The 21,581-nt window shown below is 35.2% G+C and overlaps 2 protein-coding genes across 2 annotated transcripts; one reads left to right on the top strand and one right to left on the bottom strand.

The window, feature by feature from the left end:
- Positions 1-15,828: 15,828 nt before the first annotated feature.
- LOC138831756 (keratin-associated protein 6-1) lies at positions 15,829-16,077 on the bottom strand. Its single transcript, XM_070028792.1, has one exon. The coding sequence runs from the start codon at positions 16,065-16,067 to the stop codon at positions 15,843-15,845; it is 225 nt and encodes a 74-aa protein (XP_069884893.1). The 5' UTR covers positions 16,068-16,077; the 3' UTR covers positions 15,829-15,842.
- A 4,865-nt stretch (positions 16,078-20,942) lies between these two features.
- LOC138831755 (keratin-associated protein 20-2-like) lies at positions 20,943-21,134 on the top strand. The gene has a single exon (XM_070028791.1). The coding sequence runs from the start codon at positions 20,943-20,945 to the stop codon at positions 21,132-21,134; it is 192 nt and encodes a 63-aa protein (XP_069884892.1).
- The last annotated feature ends 447 nt before the right edge of the window (positions 21,135-21,581 follow it).

Genomic DNA, 21,581 nt, shown 5'->3' with positions numbered 1-21,581 from the left:
GAGAAAAGAAGGCTGAGTATGCTCAAATTACTTTTTGTTCATGGGAGAAAACAGAACAAGGCAGCTTGTTGGTTTTGGAAGGAGGAGGAATGAAGGAGAGTGATGGAAGAAATAGCTCTGATCTAGGTATGTGTATACATATAAAGGACATATCAAAAATGAATCCCCTATATAACTTATTGGTGCTAGTGAGAATGTGAAAAGAAGAATGGAAATGTGGTAGTAAGTACTCATTGTCTGAATCGTATGTATGTATGTATGTACGTATGTATGTATGTATGTATGTATGTATGTATGTATGTATGTATGTATGTATGTATGTATGTATCTATCTATCTATCTATCTATCTATCTATCTATCTATCTATCTATCTATCTATCATCTCTCTGTACCAGTTATTCATAAAGAACTTCTGAACAATTACTAAGAAAATTGTTCTCATACATTTGTGTACTGGAAACCTTGAGTTATATATCAGTTTGGACTTTCTACAGGTATTTTAATAAATGTTAAGACTGTGCTGAGTGATTATTTTATCATAAATCACATAATTTTGCTCAGAATTTGATATAATATAGTCATACTTCTTTCTGATCTATGAAGTTGTATAATTTGGAGAACATAACGCTTAGAAATGACTCTCATATTGTTTTAACCAGTGGTCATTAAAAATAATTGTAAGTTGAGTGATTGTTGTTTGATGGAATCTAAATTATAAGACTTGAAGCCACTGACATTTTCTGTAGCGACAAAGTGGGGATTTTAAATGGTATAGTCAAGATTTCCCAATAATTGTTATCATGTAGGAAGGATTGCAGTAATATGAAACCCTCTTAAGGTGTCTAATAGAAATACACTTACCAATCCTTTACCTAGAAAACCTTAAATCTATGGAAAATGATTATATGTGACTTGATTACTAATAAAAAATGTTATATTATTAAGAGTCTATGTTGATGAATTTGAGTTATTATCAACTATTTCAAACCAATAGGAAGAGGTAATTATATGATTACTACTACTACAACTAATATTTGGACATGAAGTATCATGTTGATGTATTATATGTCTAGTCATTGATTCTGGAAATGCTATGTAATCACATATTTATGTCTTCATGATTTTCACTATAATTATATCCGGTATAGTAGAATACACAGCAGAGCTAAGAGTCTTGCTTTTGTCTAAAAATATTCACTCTTTGGGAAGGTGCAAAAAAGATGATTTCCAGAATCAATGACAAGAAGTGTAATACATCAACATTTTGATGTCAAAATATTATTAGTCGTAGTAATCATATTATCTCTTCCTATTGGTATGAATTAGTTGATAATAACTCAAACTCATCAAAATACACTCAGTAATATAACCTTTTTCTATTAGCAATCAAGTCACATATAATCATTTTTGCACCTTCCCAACATTTTTAGACAAAAGCAAAACTCTTAGCTATGCTATGTATTCTACTATACCAGATATAATTATAGTGAAATCATGAAGACATAAATATTTCATATTTAATGCTCATTCAATAGAGTTCCACATGATTGACTAAATTTTGTTTCTTATTTAATATTATATATTTTTACAGAGGAACTTACTTTTTCTTAATATTTTGGTAAAGGTATATTCTAGAATTTCACCTTATTTGTAAGTGAGGAATTTAAGAAAATAATTCTTGGGAAACCATGACACTTCAGAACACAAATCTAGTAAAAATTCTTAAACATTTCAAAATATTTGAGTCAAAATTTAATAAAATAAATTATATTACTATTGTTTATGTTGTTAAACATGAAGAAAAATGAAAATTCATATGAGACACCCAATTTTGTAGTGTCCTAGAGGAAAAAATATTCTATAATTTAATTTTGTCTCAGATCTAAACTTGTGCTGGATCGCTTATTCACAAAATGTTAGCATTGTAATGCAGAGACAAATGACATTTAATTTTTCTCTGCTGCATTCTTTCATAGGTAGACAGACAGGTGAAATACTGAAGAATATTGTTTTGACAAATAACACATGGGCAGAATGTCTGGGTTTGAAGTGCCTGCTGTTGGCAATGGGAGGAAAAGTACATACATTATATTTGTTTTGCCAAAGCCAACTCAAAATTGGCTTGCTACAAATGCCACTTCTGGAAACAATGCATGCTTAAAGCAGTTGAAATGAGTGTTCGGTGTCAGGCAATAATTTGTTCTGACTGCCTCATCTCACTAACATGGAATTGTTTCTTAGGAAACATGACTGGCCAAACAAAAGAAGCTGAGGCTTTATCTCATGATGGACAAAAAACAAACTAATTAAATTACATCAGTCATAAAACTAGCCAATGGCATAAGCTCACACTGTGAGTCCCGCCCACAGTGAGGACATATAAAAGGCCCTCTGCAGGGAGGACTCTCCAGACTCAAGTCACCTACACTCCTCCTCCAGCCAAGGACAACTCAACCACCAGCACCATGTGTGGCTACTACGGAAACTACTATGGCGGCCGCGGCTATGGCTGCTGTGGCTATGGAGGCCTGGGCTATGGCTACGGAGGCCTGGGCTGTGGCTATGGCTGTGGCTATGGCAGACTGGGCTGTGGCTATGGCTGTGGCTATGGCTATGGCTCCCGTTCTCTCTGTGGCTGTGGCTATGGCTATGGCTCAGGCTATGGCTCTGGTTTTGGCTACTACTATTGAAGACACAGTGGGAGCAACAACTAGACATAGGATATCATGATTTATCTGCCCTGAATTTCATGCGTTTGTGTCCTGCAGACTTCTGATGGCATCTGTTAGTACCCTAAAATCCGGTGGTTCCGGTCTGGATCCAGCCCTATTAATTATCTATTCCTTTCTTTCCCTCAGGACAAGTGACTTATCATCCCCTAGAATGATGGAGTCACTGCTCCTGCTTTGATCACTTTCTCAGTATTAAACTTGGTCAAATGAAACAAAATTCTGGTCTTCATTGGTTTTGTATTTTAGGTTTTGTATGAGTACTGCCACTTGATCATGGTACTCCAAAGCAAGCTCTCTACCATTTGAGTCACCCTCCACCTTCCTTTTCACTTTACTTCCTTTCTATGATCTCACATTTTTTGCCCGAGTCAGGCCTCAGACGTTGATTTTCTTATAACTCCCACATAGCTGTGATCACAGTGACATACCATTAATTAGCTTCTTAGTTGAGATAGGCTCTTGTTGACATTTGTGTCCTGCCTGCAATTGAACTGTATTCCTCCTGCTGCAGTCCTAGTAGTTAGGGTTACAGATGTGTACCATCAGACTCATCATTGTTTTCATATATTTTTTCTGGAAAGATTTCATAAAGTTGTTGTTATTTCTTTCTCACATGATTGATGAAGTTCACCAGATGCTGTAGTTTGGATTTTAGGTGTCCTCTAAGTGTCCATATGTTTCAGGCTTGTTTCTCAGGATGCAGTTATTTTTTGGAGGCAGAAGTCTTTTGTTTACTTGAATAGCATTATGGGCATGGATCTCTGGAATGCTTTCTGTGTCTTCCTTGCCATGAGGTGAGTAGCTTTACTCTACCACATGGTTCCACCATGATGAGTTTCTTAGAAGCTTCGAAACAGCGAGGCTAATTAATTATTGGCTAAGACCTCCAAAATGAAAGCCAAAATCAATCATGCCTCTTTATAAATTGATTTAATCTCGGGAATTTTTTCTAATAAGGGAATGAAAGCTATCAGGAAATTGTTACCCAGGATGAGGTATTTCAGTCTTAGTATATATCTGGTGAATGTATGAGAGACTTTGGAAAAAGTTTACAAGAAGAAGTTGAAATAGTTTGATCAAAACAAAGTAGAAAAAAATATTCTTTATAAGCAAAACTTCCTGAGTAATTCTGGTGAAGGCTAGAAGACAAGAATGCTGATGGAAATATGGATATTAGGACATGCTGATGATATTTCAGATGGAAATGAGTGTTATGTTGGGAATTGAGCTGAGGTCAACCCTGTCCCACTGTTCCAAAGATGTGATTATATTTTGTCTCTTCCCTGAGACTTTGTGAGAAGCCAAGTTTAAAAGCGATTGGACTAGTTCATCTAGTAGTGGAAATTTAAAGGGAACAAAATGTTTAGACAATAATGTGGGTATTCCTGGTTGCTTTGAGCTTAATTCACTGTTAAGAGTCAGGAACAAATGAGAGCAAGTGGAAAGATTGAATACTTGGAGATTGGCCGTGTAAAAGAATGTGAATAAGGGTTTGGCCATAGAAAGTATGGTTAATAAATCAGGTTCCATGACCAGAACAACAGACAAGACATTTTGAGCATGCATAGTTAACATGATTTTTAAAAGCCTTTAAAGAAAACATATAATCTCCCCCAAATATGTATAATTTCCTATTTTTTTATTTCTGAGGTCCCAAGTTTCCCTTTAATATGATTTGCCTTTAATCTGACAAACTTTCTTTAGTATGTCTTTTAAGGAAGTTTTTGAGGTCACAAATTCTCTTAAGTTTTCCTTAACCAGAGAAATATTTTATTTTACCTTTTGCATGAGGGATATTATTGGTTATGTATATAATACTAGCTTCTTTTTCTATGAGTACTTTAGTCTTTTTTCACTCCCTTTTGTACTTGTAGTTTCTCATGAGAAAACCACACTAAATTATTATTCTTTGTTAGTAACATGTTGTTTTTCTTTAGTTGCTTTCAAGTATATTTTTGTTTTGTTATCAGAAACTTGACTATAATGGATGTAGACATACTTTCCTTTGTGTGTGTTCTATTGCTCTCACAACATAGATTTCTTCTACCAAATTTGGAAGATTTACACAATTATTCCCCTAAACAAATTTGTCTATCAGTTTATACTTCCCCTCTCCATTTGAGATCCTAGTGCTATGAATCTTAGAACTTTTGATATATTCTATACATTCCTTTGACTCTATTTATATTTTAAAAATTTAAGACAAAATAATATTTAGCATTATTATATGACTGAATATCTAGGGATCTTATAAATATGCTGCCTTTAAAAAAATTGTTAGTTTGAGGTATATAAAAGTCAAGTAAAAGAAAAACATTTTAACTTTTATTTCACTTTCAACAGTCATGAATATTTACTAAATTTTCATTATGTAATTATTATTATCTTTAAGTAGTTGAAAAAAGGTGATGGCATTTAAAGCAGTTTTATAACTACTATATATATTTATCAATGTCACCCCTTTCAATATTCTCACATTACCTCCCCTGAACACCATCACTCTTTTTAATTTTGTAAAATATGCATTGGATTTTTACCTGCCTTACCCCTCTTCTCCTCTTTCCTTGTTTACCCCTTTCCCTGTAACCACAACCTACACCACTTCATGGTATTTTATTTTGCTGAACTTTGATTTTGCTTACTAAGGAATCACACTATTTGCAATCTCTCTTGAATCTACTGTATTTTAGTTAATATATTTGGACATACTTGCATAGCACACAATGTATTTACTTACGAGAACCTGTCAGAAATGGATACATTCCTAGAGCCCATCAATTTCCCTAAACTGAACAAGAAGATATAAACCAATCAAATAATTCCATAACAAGCAAGAAAAGTCAAGGATCTGATAGATTTACAGTCATATTCTATAAGATCTTCAGAGGAAAACTAACACCAATATTCATGAAGCTGTTCAATGAAATAGAAAGGGAAGGATCATTATCCAATTCATTCTATAAAGCCAGTATTACACTCATCCCCAAACCAGATAGGGACTTATAAAAGAAAGAGAACTTTAGACCTATTCTTTGATGACCATATATGAAAAATTTCTCAATAAAATTCTGGTCAACTGAATTCAACAATTAACTTCTTTACCTTTTGTTCAGAGAAAGTATAGCAAATAAGTTTGTGTTTAAACATGTCCTGCATTGAGACTGATATTAGAAATCATTTATTAGCATCCATTTTTTTTCAAAATGAATTTTTTGTATGTGTCAGTCATGGAGCTTGAACTCTGGGCCTGAGTGTAGTCCGTGAGCTCTTTACCTCTAGAAGAGTACTCTACCACTTGAGCCACAGCGCCATTTCCTGTTTTCTGGTGGTTAATTGGAGGTTAGAGTCCCATGGACTTTCCTGCCCAGGGTGGCTTTGAATCATGATCCTCAGATCTCAGTCTCCTAAGTAACTAGGATTACAGGCATGAGCCACTGGTGCCTTGCCTTCAAAAGGATTTTATACAGATAATGGTTTTGGTAAAATAATACTTAGAATATTCAGAGCTTTCCATAATGGTAAACCAAACTGACTATTATTATCTCTCATAGCTAACAGCAGAAGCCCATGAAGACACATCATTTCTGCTTAACCAAAGCAGAAATTTGATGGTCCCAAAATATTACTTTTACTGAGACATGACAAGGATTACAGAAAGTAGTATTTTCTCTCCATAATTATCCCTTGATTATTTTGTTGTTGCTGTTATTTATGCTCTGTACTACCACTTGAACTCAAAGCCTATACTTGTTCAGATAGATTTCTACCACTTGAACTACCAGCGTTTTGTTGGTTATTGTGGAGGTGGAGTCTGCTGGACTTTTCTACAAAGACTGGACATAAACTTCAATCTACCATATATTAGCCTCCTTAATAGCTAGAATTACAGGAATCAGGCACTGAAATCTGGATGTTAGATTCTTTTTGTATATATATATATATATATATTATATACATACAATATGTAATATATGTTATATTATATATTGTATAGTATAATATATTATGAGTATATTTTACATATTTATAAATATATGTACATATGTTATATATCCACGTAAATTATAAAGTGTTAATAATTGTTAACTCAAACATAATAACAGACATTGTATTTTAAATAAAAGAAAACCACATCATTCCAGATTAAATAATTTTATTGAAAATTTTCAGAAAATATTCTGACCTAAACATCAAAAGACAGGATATCTGAAAGCATCATCCCGAGGAAAGATAAGGTACAAATTCACGAGATGAATTTCACAGTCTCCCACTTTTTGTGAGTTAAACCCACAGAAGAGTGAATTTGGAACTTCAGATTTAGTAGGCGTCACACAGTAGACTTTAGTAAAATAACAACAACAGAATCCTGTGATGTAAGATCAGAATCAGCAGGGTTGAGGCTCAGAGCACGCTCGGTCAGAACTGGGGAATCTGGATGTCACAGCTGGAGAGAATGAGGGTCTCCCATCTCATCTTCAATAGTAGTAGCCAAAGCCAGAGCCATAGCCTGAGCCATAACCATAGCCACAGCCACAGAGAGAACGGGAGCCATAGCCATAGCCACAGCCATAGCCACAGCCCAGTCTGCCATAGCCACAGCCATAGCCACAGCCCAGGCCTCCGTAGCCATAGCCCAGGCCTCCATAGCCACAGCAGCCATAGCCGCGGCCGCCATAGTAGTTTCCGTAGTAGCCACACATGGTGCTGGTGGTTGAGTTGTCCTTGGTGGAGGAGGAGTGTAGGTGACTTGAGTCTGGAGAGTCCTCCCTGCAGACGGCCTTTTATATGTCCTCACTGTGGGTGGGACCCACAGTAGGTGCTAATGTCACTGGTTAATTCTATGAGTAATCTAATTATTTTGTTGTTTCTTAAACATAAACTCAGGCCTCACAGGTATTAGAGAGTCTTGTTTTGCTTGGTTTATCATGTGAACTCATCCAATTTAGGATTTCATTGGGAGGAGGCACAAATGCTTGGCTTGTGTTTATATGATTGTGCCCCATAGGACACTCTGATTTTTTTAAGCTCCCATAGTCCTACTGTATACAACAACAACAAGACATGATTTTTCACAATCATATGTTTTGTACCTCCATAGTTTCATTACTTTTGAAAAACATTTCACCTCCCCCCCCAAAAAAAATTAAACCATTATTATGACTCAGAAGATTTTTTTTCTCATTTAATGCAAATTTATTTTCTTCTGGTATTCAGTTCATTTCTATAATGAGTGCAGATATATATTTTATAATACTTATAATAACACAATTAGTATAATTAGTATATCCAGAAAACCAAGCTGAACAAAATGCTTTAGAATTTCCTATTTATGCCATTGACTCTTAAACTAATTTAGGTTTAATTTCTATTGAATTACAGTAGAATTTCTGTTAAATTACTGAACTTGTTCCCTGGAATCCAATTTTTTCCAAGTTGAATATAGAGTGATTAGTTAATATTCACTACAGTACTTTATTTATATTGTATGTAACTACTCAATGATCTTACCATATATTTACGTTTATCTATGTAAAGAGCCCTCTTTATCCAAATATCTTAGCATAATATTCTTTGTAAGCAGGTATTCTGACTTCTCTTATAAAATCCTGCAATTATTAGTTATTAATTCATCTTACTGTGGTAATTATTCCTATCAAAGGCACAAAAAAGTGGGAGTAATTTCATGCTTTATTTGAAAAATGTAATTTCATGTCTATAAGGAATTGAGCATGATTATAATATTCTCCTATTCAATACACTTACCTTGTTAAGCACACCACAAAAGTTAAAAATTCTGTTAATAGAATATTTTCACATTATAAAAATTAATTTTTTAAAATCTCTGTCTTCAATAGAAATAGAGCTACTTAGTGATATTTCTTTTTTTCTGCTGGGATTTTCTTATCTACATCAAGTTCTTAAGTTTATTGCATAAAAAGGCAGAAAGAAATGACCTTTCTTAGACTCCAATTCTTTCTAATATTTTTCTGTTCTATCACAAAATTTCATATTTATTTCAATGTTGGGTCTTTCCCATTTATTTCTTTTGGCCACTTTTGGTCTTTGGTATTTACTTATGAAATTCTTCCCACATGTATCATCCAGTCCTCAGTAGTGTCAATACTAGTGTTCAAGCCATTTTCACTTTACTGGGGCTAAAATAGCTCCAGTAAATGTTCAGATTTAACCATCTTTCTTTTCAAAGCTTACCCCATCTTTTCTTTCATCTTACTATGCATTCTGGTTTAATTCCAGTTTCACTAGCTGCTTCTGCTCAGTAATCTTCTTCTTTTCATTAGAAGTTTTTCTCCAATGTGAGGGCATACAACCAGGTGCTTGCCCTTTGCGTACTCTCTACCTAACCTGTCTGTTCTGGGATAGATAGGTTCTCTGGGTTAATCTCATACCAAAGTCCCAATTAAATTTACAGATACATATCTCCAAATAATTACTTGACATCTTCTTGGATAGTTGAAAAAGAAGTAACTATCGTGCATGGTTATTCATATTTCAAGTTCTATTCCATTGTAATTTTTAAAAATAAGCAGTGAGGAAGGGTATACATTAGATCAGGCCATTTTTTAAGGAAAACTTTCTTAAAGAATATTTATTCTTTATGCTATTTATTTATTTATTTATTTATGCTAACTAGACACCCAGTTAAGCATGAATTTAAGAATAATGATATTCAGAATGTTGAGCACCTCAAATATAACATTAGAAATGTGTATAATCATTAATTTTCTAAAATCAACATTTTCTGCAATTCCTATATTTTTATTTGCTATGTCTGGCCATGTGAAACTTAGAAACCATGACTTTTATGGTCTACTCCATCTTATCCTTGATTATCTATACATATATCTCTGAGGGTATTTTATAACACTCCACTTTTCTTTATCCTTCAGTGATTACAATACACTTGCTGTTCTTCAGATTTACCAGCTTTGTTTCTAACTTAAAGCCTCTGTCTGTAAATTACTTCCTTCTGAAAGTCGCAGCAGGAATGGCAAAATCTTTCTCTTCCTCCTAGTTCTCTCAAACACTTGCTGACTAACTACTCTGAAGTGTTCTTTAAATCCACCATGGCTCACCTTGACATATATCACTTACATAACATTAGTGGCTTTGTCGGCCCTGTTCACTACTGTATATCAAATTATCACAGTCAAGCCCTACAGACACCTGATTAATTTTGATGTGGTAAAAAAAAGAAAGAATGGATGACCAAATTAATAAAAGCAAGTAGCACTTAAAAATTATCTTCTTGGTCTGGGAAGGTGGCTCAGTGGTAGAGTGCTTGCCTTGCATGCTTGAGGCCCTGGGTTCAACTCCTCAGCACCACATAAGAAAAAAGCTGGAAGTGGCGCTGTGGCTCAAGTGGTAGAGTGCTAGCCTTGAGCTGAAGAGCTGAGGAACAGCACCCAGGCCCAGAGTTCAGGCCCCCATGACCAGACCCCCCCCCCAAAAATAAATAAAATAAAAAATTATCTTCTCAACTTTATTATTACTTTAGGCTTGTTTTGGAGCTTGAACTCAGAGCTTTGTACTTTTGCTCACCTTGTTTCTTCCTGGATGATGTTCTACCATATGGATTCTGCCTTCAGACCCACTTTTGGCTGAGTATTTTGAGGATATGGTTTTATAGACTTTTCTGCCCAGGCTGGTTTTGAACCAAAATTCTTCAGACCTCAGTTTCTTGAGAAGTTAGAATTGCAGTCATGAGTCATTGCCATGGGGTTTTAGATGAAATATTTTGTACACCTTTCATGAAATTACCTTCTCATATCTTTTATATTCAAGACAGCATAATGCTTACTAGCCTTTATAATGGTCTTCACTGAGCTATGAATTTCATTTTTATTTCACCACTTTAAACAATTAGTGTGTTTTTATGTGTCCCAATCCAAGCTTCCATAGGGCATTTATTTGTCATATCTCTTTATCACCTCCAAGTGGAGACTCCTTTTTAACATTAAAAAAATTTCAATGGCAATGACAATTTCTAGAGTGAAATAACTTATAAAATGTCATTTTATGGATAGATATTTTGGGAAAGTAAACAGGATGGAACGTTCCTATATCCTTGTGCTAAAAGTATGATGTCAGAAACCCTTTGAATGTTTTCAAAATGCAAGGTTCTAAAAGAATAAAGCTCTTTCTCTTTATAACCATGGTCCATGGCTTTAAACTTCACACTGGACTCTACCTTGCTTTGAATCCTATAAAAAGTGATATATGCATCACTATGTAAAGGAAAAACCAAAGTGAATATAGTTCTATATAAGACAACAGTAAAACAACTTATCATTTAGCAATTTACAAAGCAACCTGGCCCCACTCTTTAGAAATCAGATTTTGTTATCATCAAAGACTGCAAATGTGACAACTGAAAGGAAGATATTATTAAAGGAAAATATCTTAAAGTGAAGCCCATAGTAGTTAGATGATATCATGGCTGAAAACAACAGAATTTAAAATTGGCATCGAGAACAAACAAGTCAGTAAAATTTGAGAATCTCTTGTTAAAATTGCATGATTTTATTACAGGCACTTGACACACAACCGAGCTGGCTTGCATGTGTTGACTAGAAGTATTTTAGATGGCTTCAGTGCCAATTACTTGAGAATGGGACTGTAACATACCATGCTCTGTGTGAATTCTGTCTGTGGTTTGCCCCATATATCATTCAGTTGCCACGTCAAACCCTGTGTAGATTGTGAACTTAATACCTTAAATCTGGCCCGGCAATACCCTTGACCTTTCCACTGTTGACCACTGAGTTCCTATAGCAACCACAATGAAGACCTGTGTTATGGTTATGGCTGTAGCTATGGTGGCTGTGGATATGTCTGTTTTCTGCCCATATGGGCAGGATACTGGTTCTCTGGCTTCCTTTGGAAAGTCACAGATTGGTAATCTCTTTAGGTCATTTTCCTGTGAGTCATTATATTTTCCTATGTTTCCAAGGTTGTTGTCTCCTCAGACAGTGGCAGTGGAGCCTTCTTAGAGTATCAAGCATCAGGACTTCTTCCACTGAAATGATCAATTTAGGGTAACATTTCTTTGATGTTGTTACTAGGTTGTGATTGAGTATAAACTATTTAGCCAATTTTATCAAAGAAGCTCTCTAAATTCGTATTTTACTGAAGATAATCGCTTCTAAATATCTCCTATTTTTTCTGTATACTTTTTAAAAAAGTATGTACAATTGAGTATGGAATTGTTTACATTGTTGTTCTCTGGCAGGTGAAATTGTAGATGTGTTGATCCTGAGCAACATCTACTTTGATTTAATGAAAATCTCATCTTTGACATAGGAAATATTTGTCCAAAGACAATCTGAAAACTACTTTTCTGCTTCTGCTTTCTACTTTGTATTTATAACATTTTCTTCTTTTACATTATTTGATATTTGAATGTACTTTAGTTTGATATTATCTATTTTTCCTGTATAGATGTAATTTCCTCCTATACAGATTTCTACCCTAAATTATATACTACTGCTGTTTCAGTTCACTTGTAGACAACATGTCCTTGAATGCATGCAGTACACATGATTTTTTTTGTCTGCCGTTTTTATCTTTGTCACAAGAAAGTTGGTAATTTCAAGAATCAGATTTCTGCTTGTCTTTGGAAAAAGACTTACTGTCTTTTATAAAAAGCAGTGGCTTAATCAGAATAAAATCAGCAGTATATGGTACAAATATTAGTTTTAATCCTGGTAGTCTGGATAATATTTACTAAATCTGTTTACAAAATATGCATCAATTCTCTGTAACATTATGAAATAGCAACAATATCAAGAAATGTAAAATACAAATGAACCACTTACTAAAATGTCAGTGATGTTAGAATTTGGTGTGCCTATAACGTTTGAGTAAGTACACATAACATTAGGAATAAAAATGAATACACAATGAATTTGACCAAAATAATATATTTGTCTCTCCCTGTCCCCCACTGAACTGGACTTTATTCTCCCTACTTCTGCTTCTCATGAAGCTGAGATTTCAGATATGAGCTACCACAATGAGAAATAACCAGTATTTTCAAATATGTCAAAGAAAGAAGTAGAAAAATGTTTTCAATACTATTAAAATTACCCTTAATACATCGATGAGTTAAAATATTTCAAAATGCAAGAAATTAAATGGTTCCATGCCTGCAGACAAACGTTAGACAAACTATGGAAGATTCTTCCACTCAAGGAATAACTTTTTAATTCAGCAAAATATTAGTAGACGGGGAAGACCAATATAAATTGTCATACTGTTACTAAAAATAGGAAAGAGAAGAGAGATTTAAAGAAGAAAATATACAAATAACTTGTCATTTAGAAAAGAGTGAGAATTAAAGAATATATATTAAAGGGACAAATAAGATAAGCAATAGTAAAATGAGAAAAGATGAGAATAAGGACATTATAACTGATATATACAATACAAAGACAATTATTGGATAAAATCACCTAAATGTTTTTGTTTTGTTAAAGTATAGAAGTATGAGCCAATATGACAATCACATCATTGTATGCTAATGGTTTAGTTTAATTAATTTATTGAATCAAAACCTCTGTGAATCAGTAAACATTAATACATATAATTAATATTGATAAATATATTTACCTCATCAACTAAAGAAAAAATCTTTTTCCTAGCTCTCAGAAAATTTATAGAAAATTGACTATACATTGAAGCACAAAGAATGTATTTTTAAAGTAGAAATATGACTAATAAAAATGGCATACTAAGCCAGGCACTGGTGGCTCATGCCTGTAATCCTAGCTACTCAGGAGGCTGAAGTCTGAAGATCATGGTTCAAAGATACCCCAGGCAGGAAAGTCCATGAGACACTTATCTCCAGTTAACCACCAGAAAACAGGAAGTGATGCTGTGACTCAAGTGGTAGAGTGCTTGCCTTGAGCTGAAGAGCACAGGGTCACTGCCCAAGCCCAAAGTTCAAGCCCCATGTCCGGAAAAAAAAAGGCATCCTATTGTCATGAAGCAAAGCCAAAACTGGCTAAGAACAACAATTGAAAGATTCATAAAGATCTGTATATATATAGAGATTCATAAAGATCTGTATATCTTTATTAATATAACTTGGAAACATAGATATAGTGGTTAATTTCCTAAAGGAATATAAATTTCCCAAGTTACCATGATAGACTTACAAACTGTAAAGACATGCATTTTTTAGAGTCATCAGAGAAAATTACTGAAGCAAGGAACTACAAGTAAGCCTCTTATCTGCAGGATTTTCAAGAATATTCTATCAAATCTTCAAGTACCAAAGAACCCTAATGTCATTCTAATTTCCCCAGAGCATTACAAATGAAGCAAAACTTTCTATTTCCTGTTCTAAAAGATTCCAAGTATTCCTATGAAGGTGGGCAGACAATTACGGTGCCTCCATGATTCCTGCCTGTGTGGTGAAGAATACCCTTCAATGATCCCCTCCTCTGGAGGATGGAAAAGTCTTGGAACTTGCTTCTAACACATAGAGAATAGCAAACTTGGAAGGCTGTGTGTGTGTGTGTGTGTGTGTGTGTGTGTGTGTGTGTGTGTGTGTGTTGATTATGTGTGTGGGATTATGTTTGTGTGGGATTATGTTACATAAAATTAGAGTGTTTACATTTATAAGATTATTTCTTTTTTGCTTTGTATGTCCCTCCCCCGTGGTATAATTCCTGCTTTCACTGTATTTGATGTTGTTATAATTTGTGGAGGGGAAGGGAAAAAAACCAAATCATTTAAATAGGGATACAGGTGGACCCATTGCAACAATGAGACCTACAAGTCGTTATGTCGAAAACAAACTTTACAACTTTGGTGGGGGGAGGGAGGAGTTTGGGTGGGGGAGGATGGAGGGAGGATGGGAAAGGATGGGAAGGGGAAACAAAGGAGGAGGCTACAATGCTTGATAAGAAATGTATTCATTATCTTGCCCATGTAATTGTAATCCCTTTGTACAGTATTTTCACAATAAAAAAAATTAGAGTGTTTATCTTTCTGGAGTCACTTTCCCTTTTATGATGGTCTAGAGAAAGCATGAAAAGATATGTGGGAATTCCCATGACAGAGAACCATTGGTAATCTTTCAGGTAAGGGTGGCTCCTAGCAGATATCATGCAAAGGCTGCCATGCCACAGTTAGTGCTGAACACATCCATACACAACCACAGGGAACTCAATCTTTCCAATCAGTCCATAAGCATGGAAAAAGGCTCTTCCTCAGTTGAATGATACCACAGGCGTGATCATCACCAAGATGATCTTCACTATGTGATCCTGAAACTCTCACACTAAATATAAAATGTTATTTTATTCAATTATTATGAATCCAAAGGCAGGCTTACTCTACTATTAAGTAATATTATCTACTATGTACTACTATGAAGTAGTTCAATCTACTATTACTTCATGATCTAAAAGTCTGTTAAAACTTTCCTGAAGTTATGTTTTCTTCCATTAAACTTGTTATACAAACATTAGTAACATTAATGTTGAAATACTGGTTATATAGGAATTGTGGCAATTATTATTTTACTTACATGTGCCATTTAATATTTATCCAAAGTTGTAGATAACACTGTATTTAGTAGTGAGCTGTTCAGCAGCACAACTATTTCTTGATTAGTTAAAGAATGAGTTCACAGAAATGATGTTATTTTTGTATGGCATGTATGTTTGAAGAAGTTGATGTAAGAAAGGAATCATTATATCTTTCATACAGAACACATCCAAAAGGTAGATGTCACTTTGGAAATCAAATGATTGAAATAACAACTAGGATTGCATTTAACAATGTAGTTTATTAAATCAACAGAGAAACAAATTCCACCATGAAAGTCGTCAAGGCCCATGTTCTGATAGCATCACTCTGATGTGAGCAGGAGTGGCAGGTGTAAGGTGAGTTTCACCTCTTCCTCCTTTACGAGGAAATGGCTGGGAGTTGGGAGGTCCCATGAAGGTCAACAGCAAACCACAAAAAGCCTTCCATTGCAGGATCACCATCCTCCAAGTGTGAGGCTCAGAGTGTGCTGAATCAGAATTAAGGAGTCAGGATGACATAGGTAGAGAGAGCGAGGGTCTTCCATCTTGTCTTCAATAGTAGTAGCCAAAGCCAGAGCCATAGCCTGAGCCATAGCCATAGCCACAGCCACAGAGAGAACGGGAGCCATAGCCATAGCCACAGCCATAGCCACAGCCCAGTCTGCCATAGCCACAGCCATAGCCACAGCCCAGGCCTCCGTAGCCATAGCCCAGGCCTCCATAGCCACAGCAGCCATAGCCGCGGCCGCCATAGTAGTTTCCGTAGTAGCCACACATGGTGCTGGTGGTTGAGTTGTCCTTGGGTGGAGGAGTGTAGATGTTTTGGGTCTGTTCAGTGGGCCTTTTATACGTGCTCAGTGTGGGTGGAACCCACAATTTGAGTGCCTGCCATTGGCTAATATATGTGCTATAAAAAGATGCCTGAAGACATTAAAGAAGCTGGCTTTCAGAAATCACAACAGCCTTTAATGAAGTTGTACAGTCATACACAGAAAGCTGTCAATTATATCATGTTTTCTGTTTACAGTTTCCAAACAAGTTATCATGTCAACTTGGAGCACTTCCAGTATTTTAAATCACAAATTACTTTTCTCTTGATCTTCTACAATTATCATCCCTCATTTGATAGTTTTTAAAACTTGTTCAAAGTCCAGAGCCAAACTATAGAGGGTTGGGTGGTTTTTCAACTGTGATAAGATTAAAGCATCCAAATTAACTCAGCAAATTCCATTTTCTCCATTCTCAGAAACAGGAGGACAGCAAATGTTGATTTCAGTTTTGATAACAAGTTCAAGTAAGAACAGTTCACATTAATATAGTGATAGTGAGAAATGTTCTAGTCAAACTTTCCATTTTATGTGTGTGCCATCGTGGGTATTCTTTGGTAAGTAAAATATACAAATACATTTTTTATATAAAACAAGTCTGTAATTATTTTCCATTTAAGAATTAAGAAACAACAATACCCTGAACTTGTGAAGATTCAACAAATCAACCCATCCAGCAACAGATACTCTTTTGATGAATTAATGGCAGTAATTCAAAAGACATACATCCTCTAAGTTCAAGGATTTACTATATTGAAGCACATCCCCTGATTAAAGTGCATTAGTTTTTTAAGTAATACCATAAATGCATAATTTCATCAAACTTTAAATGGCTTTGAAAAAAATGTTTATTTTGCAACAACATGTTAATGATGCCAGAACTAATAAGGGGTTACACAGCAGGTGGACCACTGTGGAAAACAGCCAAGTAAGGGGAAAACCTCAAAAAGCCTCGGTGTATTATACACATAATTGACATGAAGAATTGAAATCCTTTGAACAACTATTAAAAATACTAAAATTAAAATTTAAGAAACAAACCAAACTAAAACAATATGTCTGAAATAATTTTCCTTTTCCCCAATCTGTGATGATTGGCATATGCTAATATACATCATAGGGTTTTGTGCATGTATGTGTATGGTCTAAGTGTGTGTATGTGTATATGTGTGTGTGTGTATATATGTGTGTTACTAGGGTTTGAACTTAGGGCCTCTCATGCTTGCTCCTTTGGTTGCTTGGCTGGTGGTGTACCATTTAGGCCATGCTTCCACTCTGACTTCTTCTTTGTTATTTTTGGGATGGATTCTCATAGATTCAACATTTGGAGTAGATAGGGTTAAGATATTTGCATGTCTACACCAACAGAAATATTTGATAAGCTACAAAACAACCTTCTCTCAAAGAATCTCCTTACAGTTGTGGAAAACAATGACTTTATAGTGAACTTGGTGAAGACAAATGCACTAAATTTAGCATTATCAGCTCTCTACTATCATTGGCTTCATAATATAATGCACTCAATGCCACTCTAGTAATATGTCAAAAGTACCTAAGCCAAAGCTATTCATAAAGAAACAACAGGCAAACATGTTTGGGAACATTCCGACAATCTGAATGTACTCTGCAAAAAATCTTTCCAGGTCATATAATTTAATAAAAGGCTGAGGAACTACATAGATGTCTCCTGACATCAGTTGTATGACTTACACAAAAAAATCAGCTCATTCTTTTTGTATATTTTTTATTATCTTTAAGTAGCTATACAAAGGAGTTGCCATTTAACAAAGCAATTTATGAATACAAAGTATCTGGATCAGTGTCACCCCTTTCAATATTCTCACCCTTCCACAGTACAATTTCTTTGTTCCCAACTTCACAAACTACCTTCCTTTGTTGGACTGGATAGAATTGACCTTAAAAATCTTAGCATCCTAGGGGGCTATGTGTTGGTCTTTATTATAAACTCTATCAAAGGAAGGTTTTTTTCCCCCTAGAACACACTCAATACCAGGGATCTAAATGCCTTGGATACTCCAATCAATCCCAATTTTAACCTTCAAGCCTGAAGTCTTGCATCTGTGTCCCAAGGACACCTTGACTTGTTTATTGACATCACAACAACTTGGCTTATCCAACTCCAATTTCATCTTTTATTATCATCTCCCATGCAAGGTCCCATTGTTTTGCAGCTCCTCAAATATGTCATGTCTATTGATCTTGATAAGGCACTGTCTTTCTACTCAGTTTGCCTATTAAATTATCATCAGAAATGGTTGGTTCCACCTTCTATTTAAACTGAAATAAAACTTCCATGACTGCTCTTAGTTAATCTGCCCCTAATAACTTGTTAAAGTTAGTGTTACTTACGGAGTTTTATTATTCTTGCTGAATTACCCACTATTAGAAATCTATCCAGTTTTTCATTTTAAAAACCTGTCTCCTCTCCTTCGCTATTTGAATTATAACCCTACAGATTAGACCCTACCTGTTTTATTCATCTGTTCCATCATTACTCCATCATTATTATTTTATTTTACTTTTTTATTAATAAGTTTTTTATTGTGAAAATACCATACAGAGAGGTTACAATTACATGGGCAAGGTAATGAGTACATTTCTTATCAAGCATTTTTGTCTCCTCCTTTGTTTCCCTTTCCCATCCCTTCCCATTTCTCCCCCACCCCTCCCCCAAAAGTTGTAAAGTTCATTTTTCGACATAACGTCTTGTACATCTCATTGTTGCAATGTATTCCTATTTAAACAATTTCTTTTTTCCCTTCCCCTTCCCAAATTATAGCAACATCAAATATAGTGAAAATGGGGGTTATACCATGTGGGAGGGACATATAAAGCAACAGAGAAATCATCTTATAAATATGATAGAAAAAATAACAAGAAAGAAAAACCATTAGAGTCCTTATCTTGGGGTTAATTTCGCCTAACACCAACTTATCTGACCGTTTCTGCTTGTCTCAGATGTATACTTGACCCAGCAATCCCACTTTTGGGCATTTACCCAATTGATCACAAACAAGACCATACTAAAGCTACCAGCACAACTATGTTTATTGCAGCATTATTTACCATAGCTAAGATGTGGAACCAACCCAGATGCCCCTCAGTAGATGAATGGATCAAGAAAATGTGATATATTTACACAATGCAATTCTATGCCTCCATCAGAAAGAATGGCATTGCCCCATTTGTTAGGAAATGGAAAGACTTGGAAAACATTATATTAAGTGAAGTAAGCCAGGTCCAAAGAAACATAGGTCCCATGGTTTCCGTTATTGTTTTTTTTATAAGCAGTAATGTCACAAGAGGTTTTAAGTAAATATCTGACTCACAAGTAAAAAGTAAATAAGACTATACTATGGTATAGTCTTCTGTATTGTATAAAATAAGCCACACTTAATATTAAGCCATAGTGTTTGGAGGTACATTCATACACTCTGAGACCTTGAATTGTATGAAAGATGTAAACTAAATTATTACTTTAATTTTTTTCTAGTTTCTAAACCCAAATCATTTAGATTATTAAAAGGTGGTGTGTAATTCTTTCCCTCTCTCTGCCTATCTGTCCCTTCCTCCTTCTCTCTCTCTATATGTTCTATTTGTTTTATTGATATAATTGATATAATTATTACTGTTCAGAATTTGGAATCATGGTTTTTAAAGTTGATTCATTAAAGTCATTAATTTAAAATATATGGATACTTATTAAATCCTGAGAGGAAAAAAACCACGAATTTTGAAACAATGGGTTAATGTTCAGTGAGAAAGTGTAAAAATCATTTAGGAGGTAAGAGGTAATTGTAGATAAAGTGAATAGACTCATTCCGGTTTTCGGTGGCTCACACCTGAAATCCTAGCTACTCAGGAGGCAGGGATCTAAGGATCACGGTTCAAAGCCAGCCTGGGCAGGAAAGTCCATGAAACACTTATCTCCAGTAAACCACCAGAAAACCGAAAGTGTCACTGTAGCTCAAGTGGTAGAGTGCTTGCCTTAAGCTGAAGAGCTGAGGGACAGCGCCAGGCCCAGAGTTTAAGCCCTATGACCAACAACAACAACAAAAAGTGTAGAGACTAAGGAAAATCATAAAGAATGTGAGAAAAGCAGAATTTGATAGTAGAGATTTGGAAGCCATAAACATAATAGAGAAATGAGAAAAATATGAGTAAAGCTTAAGCATGAAATATGTTTACAACAATCTTTTAAATATTTTTTCCTGAGTGATCAGACATCTCAGACTATTTCTCTGTGCAAAGTCATCTTGGTTTGGCACAAATTTCTAGTAGAACAATTTCTCATTTATTAAAATGATTTAATTAACATAGATGTAGTAATACATACAAAATATGGGTGGTTCAGGAGGTAATAGTTGCTCTTTAACAATATAAACTAATCATAAACTAATGATTTTTATTCCTATAGAATAGGCAAAAGATTGAATCAAAAATAAAATATGCACACATATATTCAAGAAAGTTCAGATATTTTTGCCTACTTATTTCTCCACCCTTCCCAAATCCCCTAAGTGATCACATGAGAACTGGTCATCAATTTTAAGTTTAGGATTTTAAGTAAACAAAAGGTCACAGCATACAGAAATAGTCGTAGGCATTCTGACTCAGTGACGATTTTTGTCTTGGGCACATGACTGGGACATTTCTGAGGGTTTATTTATTTGAAAGAATGAGTTCAAAACACACTGTGGTTTGCCTCTCCTGGCACCTAGGCGCTATAAAAGGATCTGCGCAGGATGGGAGACTCAGAATCCAGAATTCATCTGCCTCAACTCACCCTCCCACTCCTAACACCATGTGCTACTACGGAAGCTACTACGGCGGCCTGGGCTACGGCTATGGAGGCCTAGGCTACGGCTATGGCGGTCTGGGCTACGGCTATGGCGGCCTGGGCTATGGCTATGGCTGCGGCTATGGCTCTGGATATGGCAGATATACCTGCTATCGCCCATGCTGCTATGGAAGATACTGGTCTTTTGGCTACTAAAAACAACTTCTGATTGCTACTAATTTGGGGCCCTCTTCTTAGGAAGTATCAGAGTACCACCAGGGCTATTTATGTATGGTTGCTGTCTCTTTGAACACATCTGACAATTGATTGCCATAGATCATACATAACTATTGATGGGTAGAATATATCACCCATGAGGGGCACTTTAGGGGAATAGTCCTTCAATCTTTGGTTACTATCATGTTTTACCTCACATTGAAAACTTGCCTGTGGGAAATTCTATCATTTTGCTTTCTAATAAACCTAATCATTGTCATATTGTATGTTGCTTGTCATATGTACTTATTTCTCTCCATCATTTGAGTGTAGTTTCAGGAGTGTGTATGTGTGTATGTGTGTGTGTGTGTGTGTGGTGTATACACAAGAGAGAGAAAGAGACAGAGAGAGGAAGGGAGACAGAGACTCAGAGACATAGAAAACAGC

This window comes from Dipodomys merriami, unplaced genomic scaffold (assembly GCF_024711535.1).
Source record: "Dipodomys merriami isolate MVZ:Mamm:240054 unplaced genomic scaffold, mDipMer1.0.p SCAF_2, whole genome shotgun sequence".
NCBI classification, from domain to species: Eukaryota; Metazoa; Chordata; class Mammalia; order Rodentia; family Heteromyidae; genus Dipodomys; species Dipodomys merriami.
Note: the sequence above shows the minus strand (reverse complement) of the source record. Positions and strands in the feature narration are given on the sequence as shown.

Bases quoted from the DNA above. Each gene is read 5' to 3' on its own strand.
- LOC138831755 (XM_070028791.1), top strand. From the start codon at position 20,943: ATGTGCTACTACGGAAGCTACTACGGCGGCCTGGGCTACGGCTATGGA.
- LOC138831756 (XM_070028792.1), bottom strand. From the start codon at position 16,067: ATGTGTGGCTACTACGGAAACTACTATGGCGGCCGCGGCTATGGCTGC.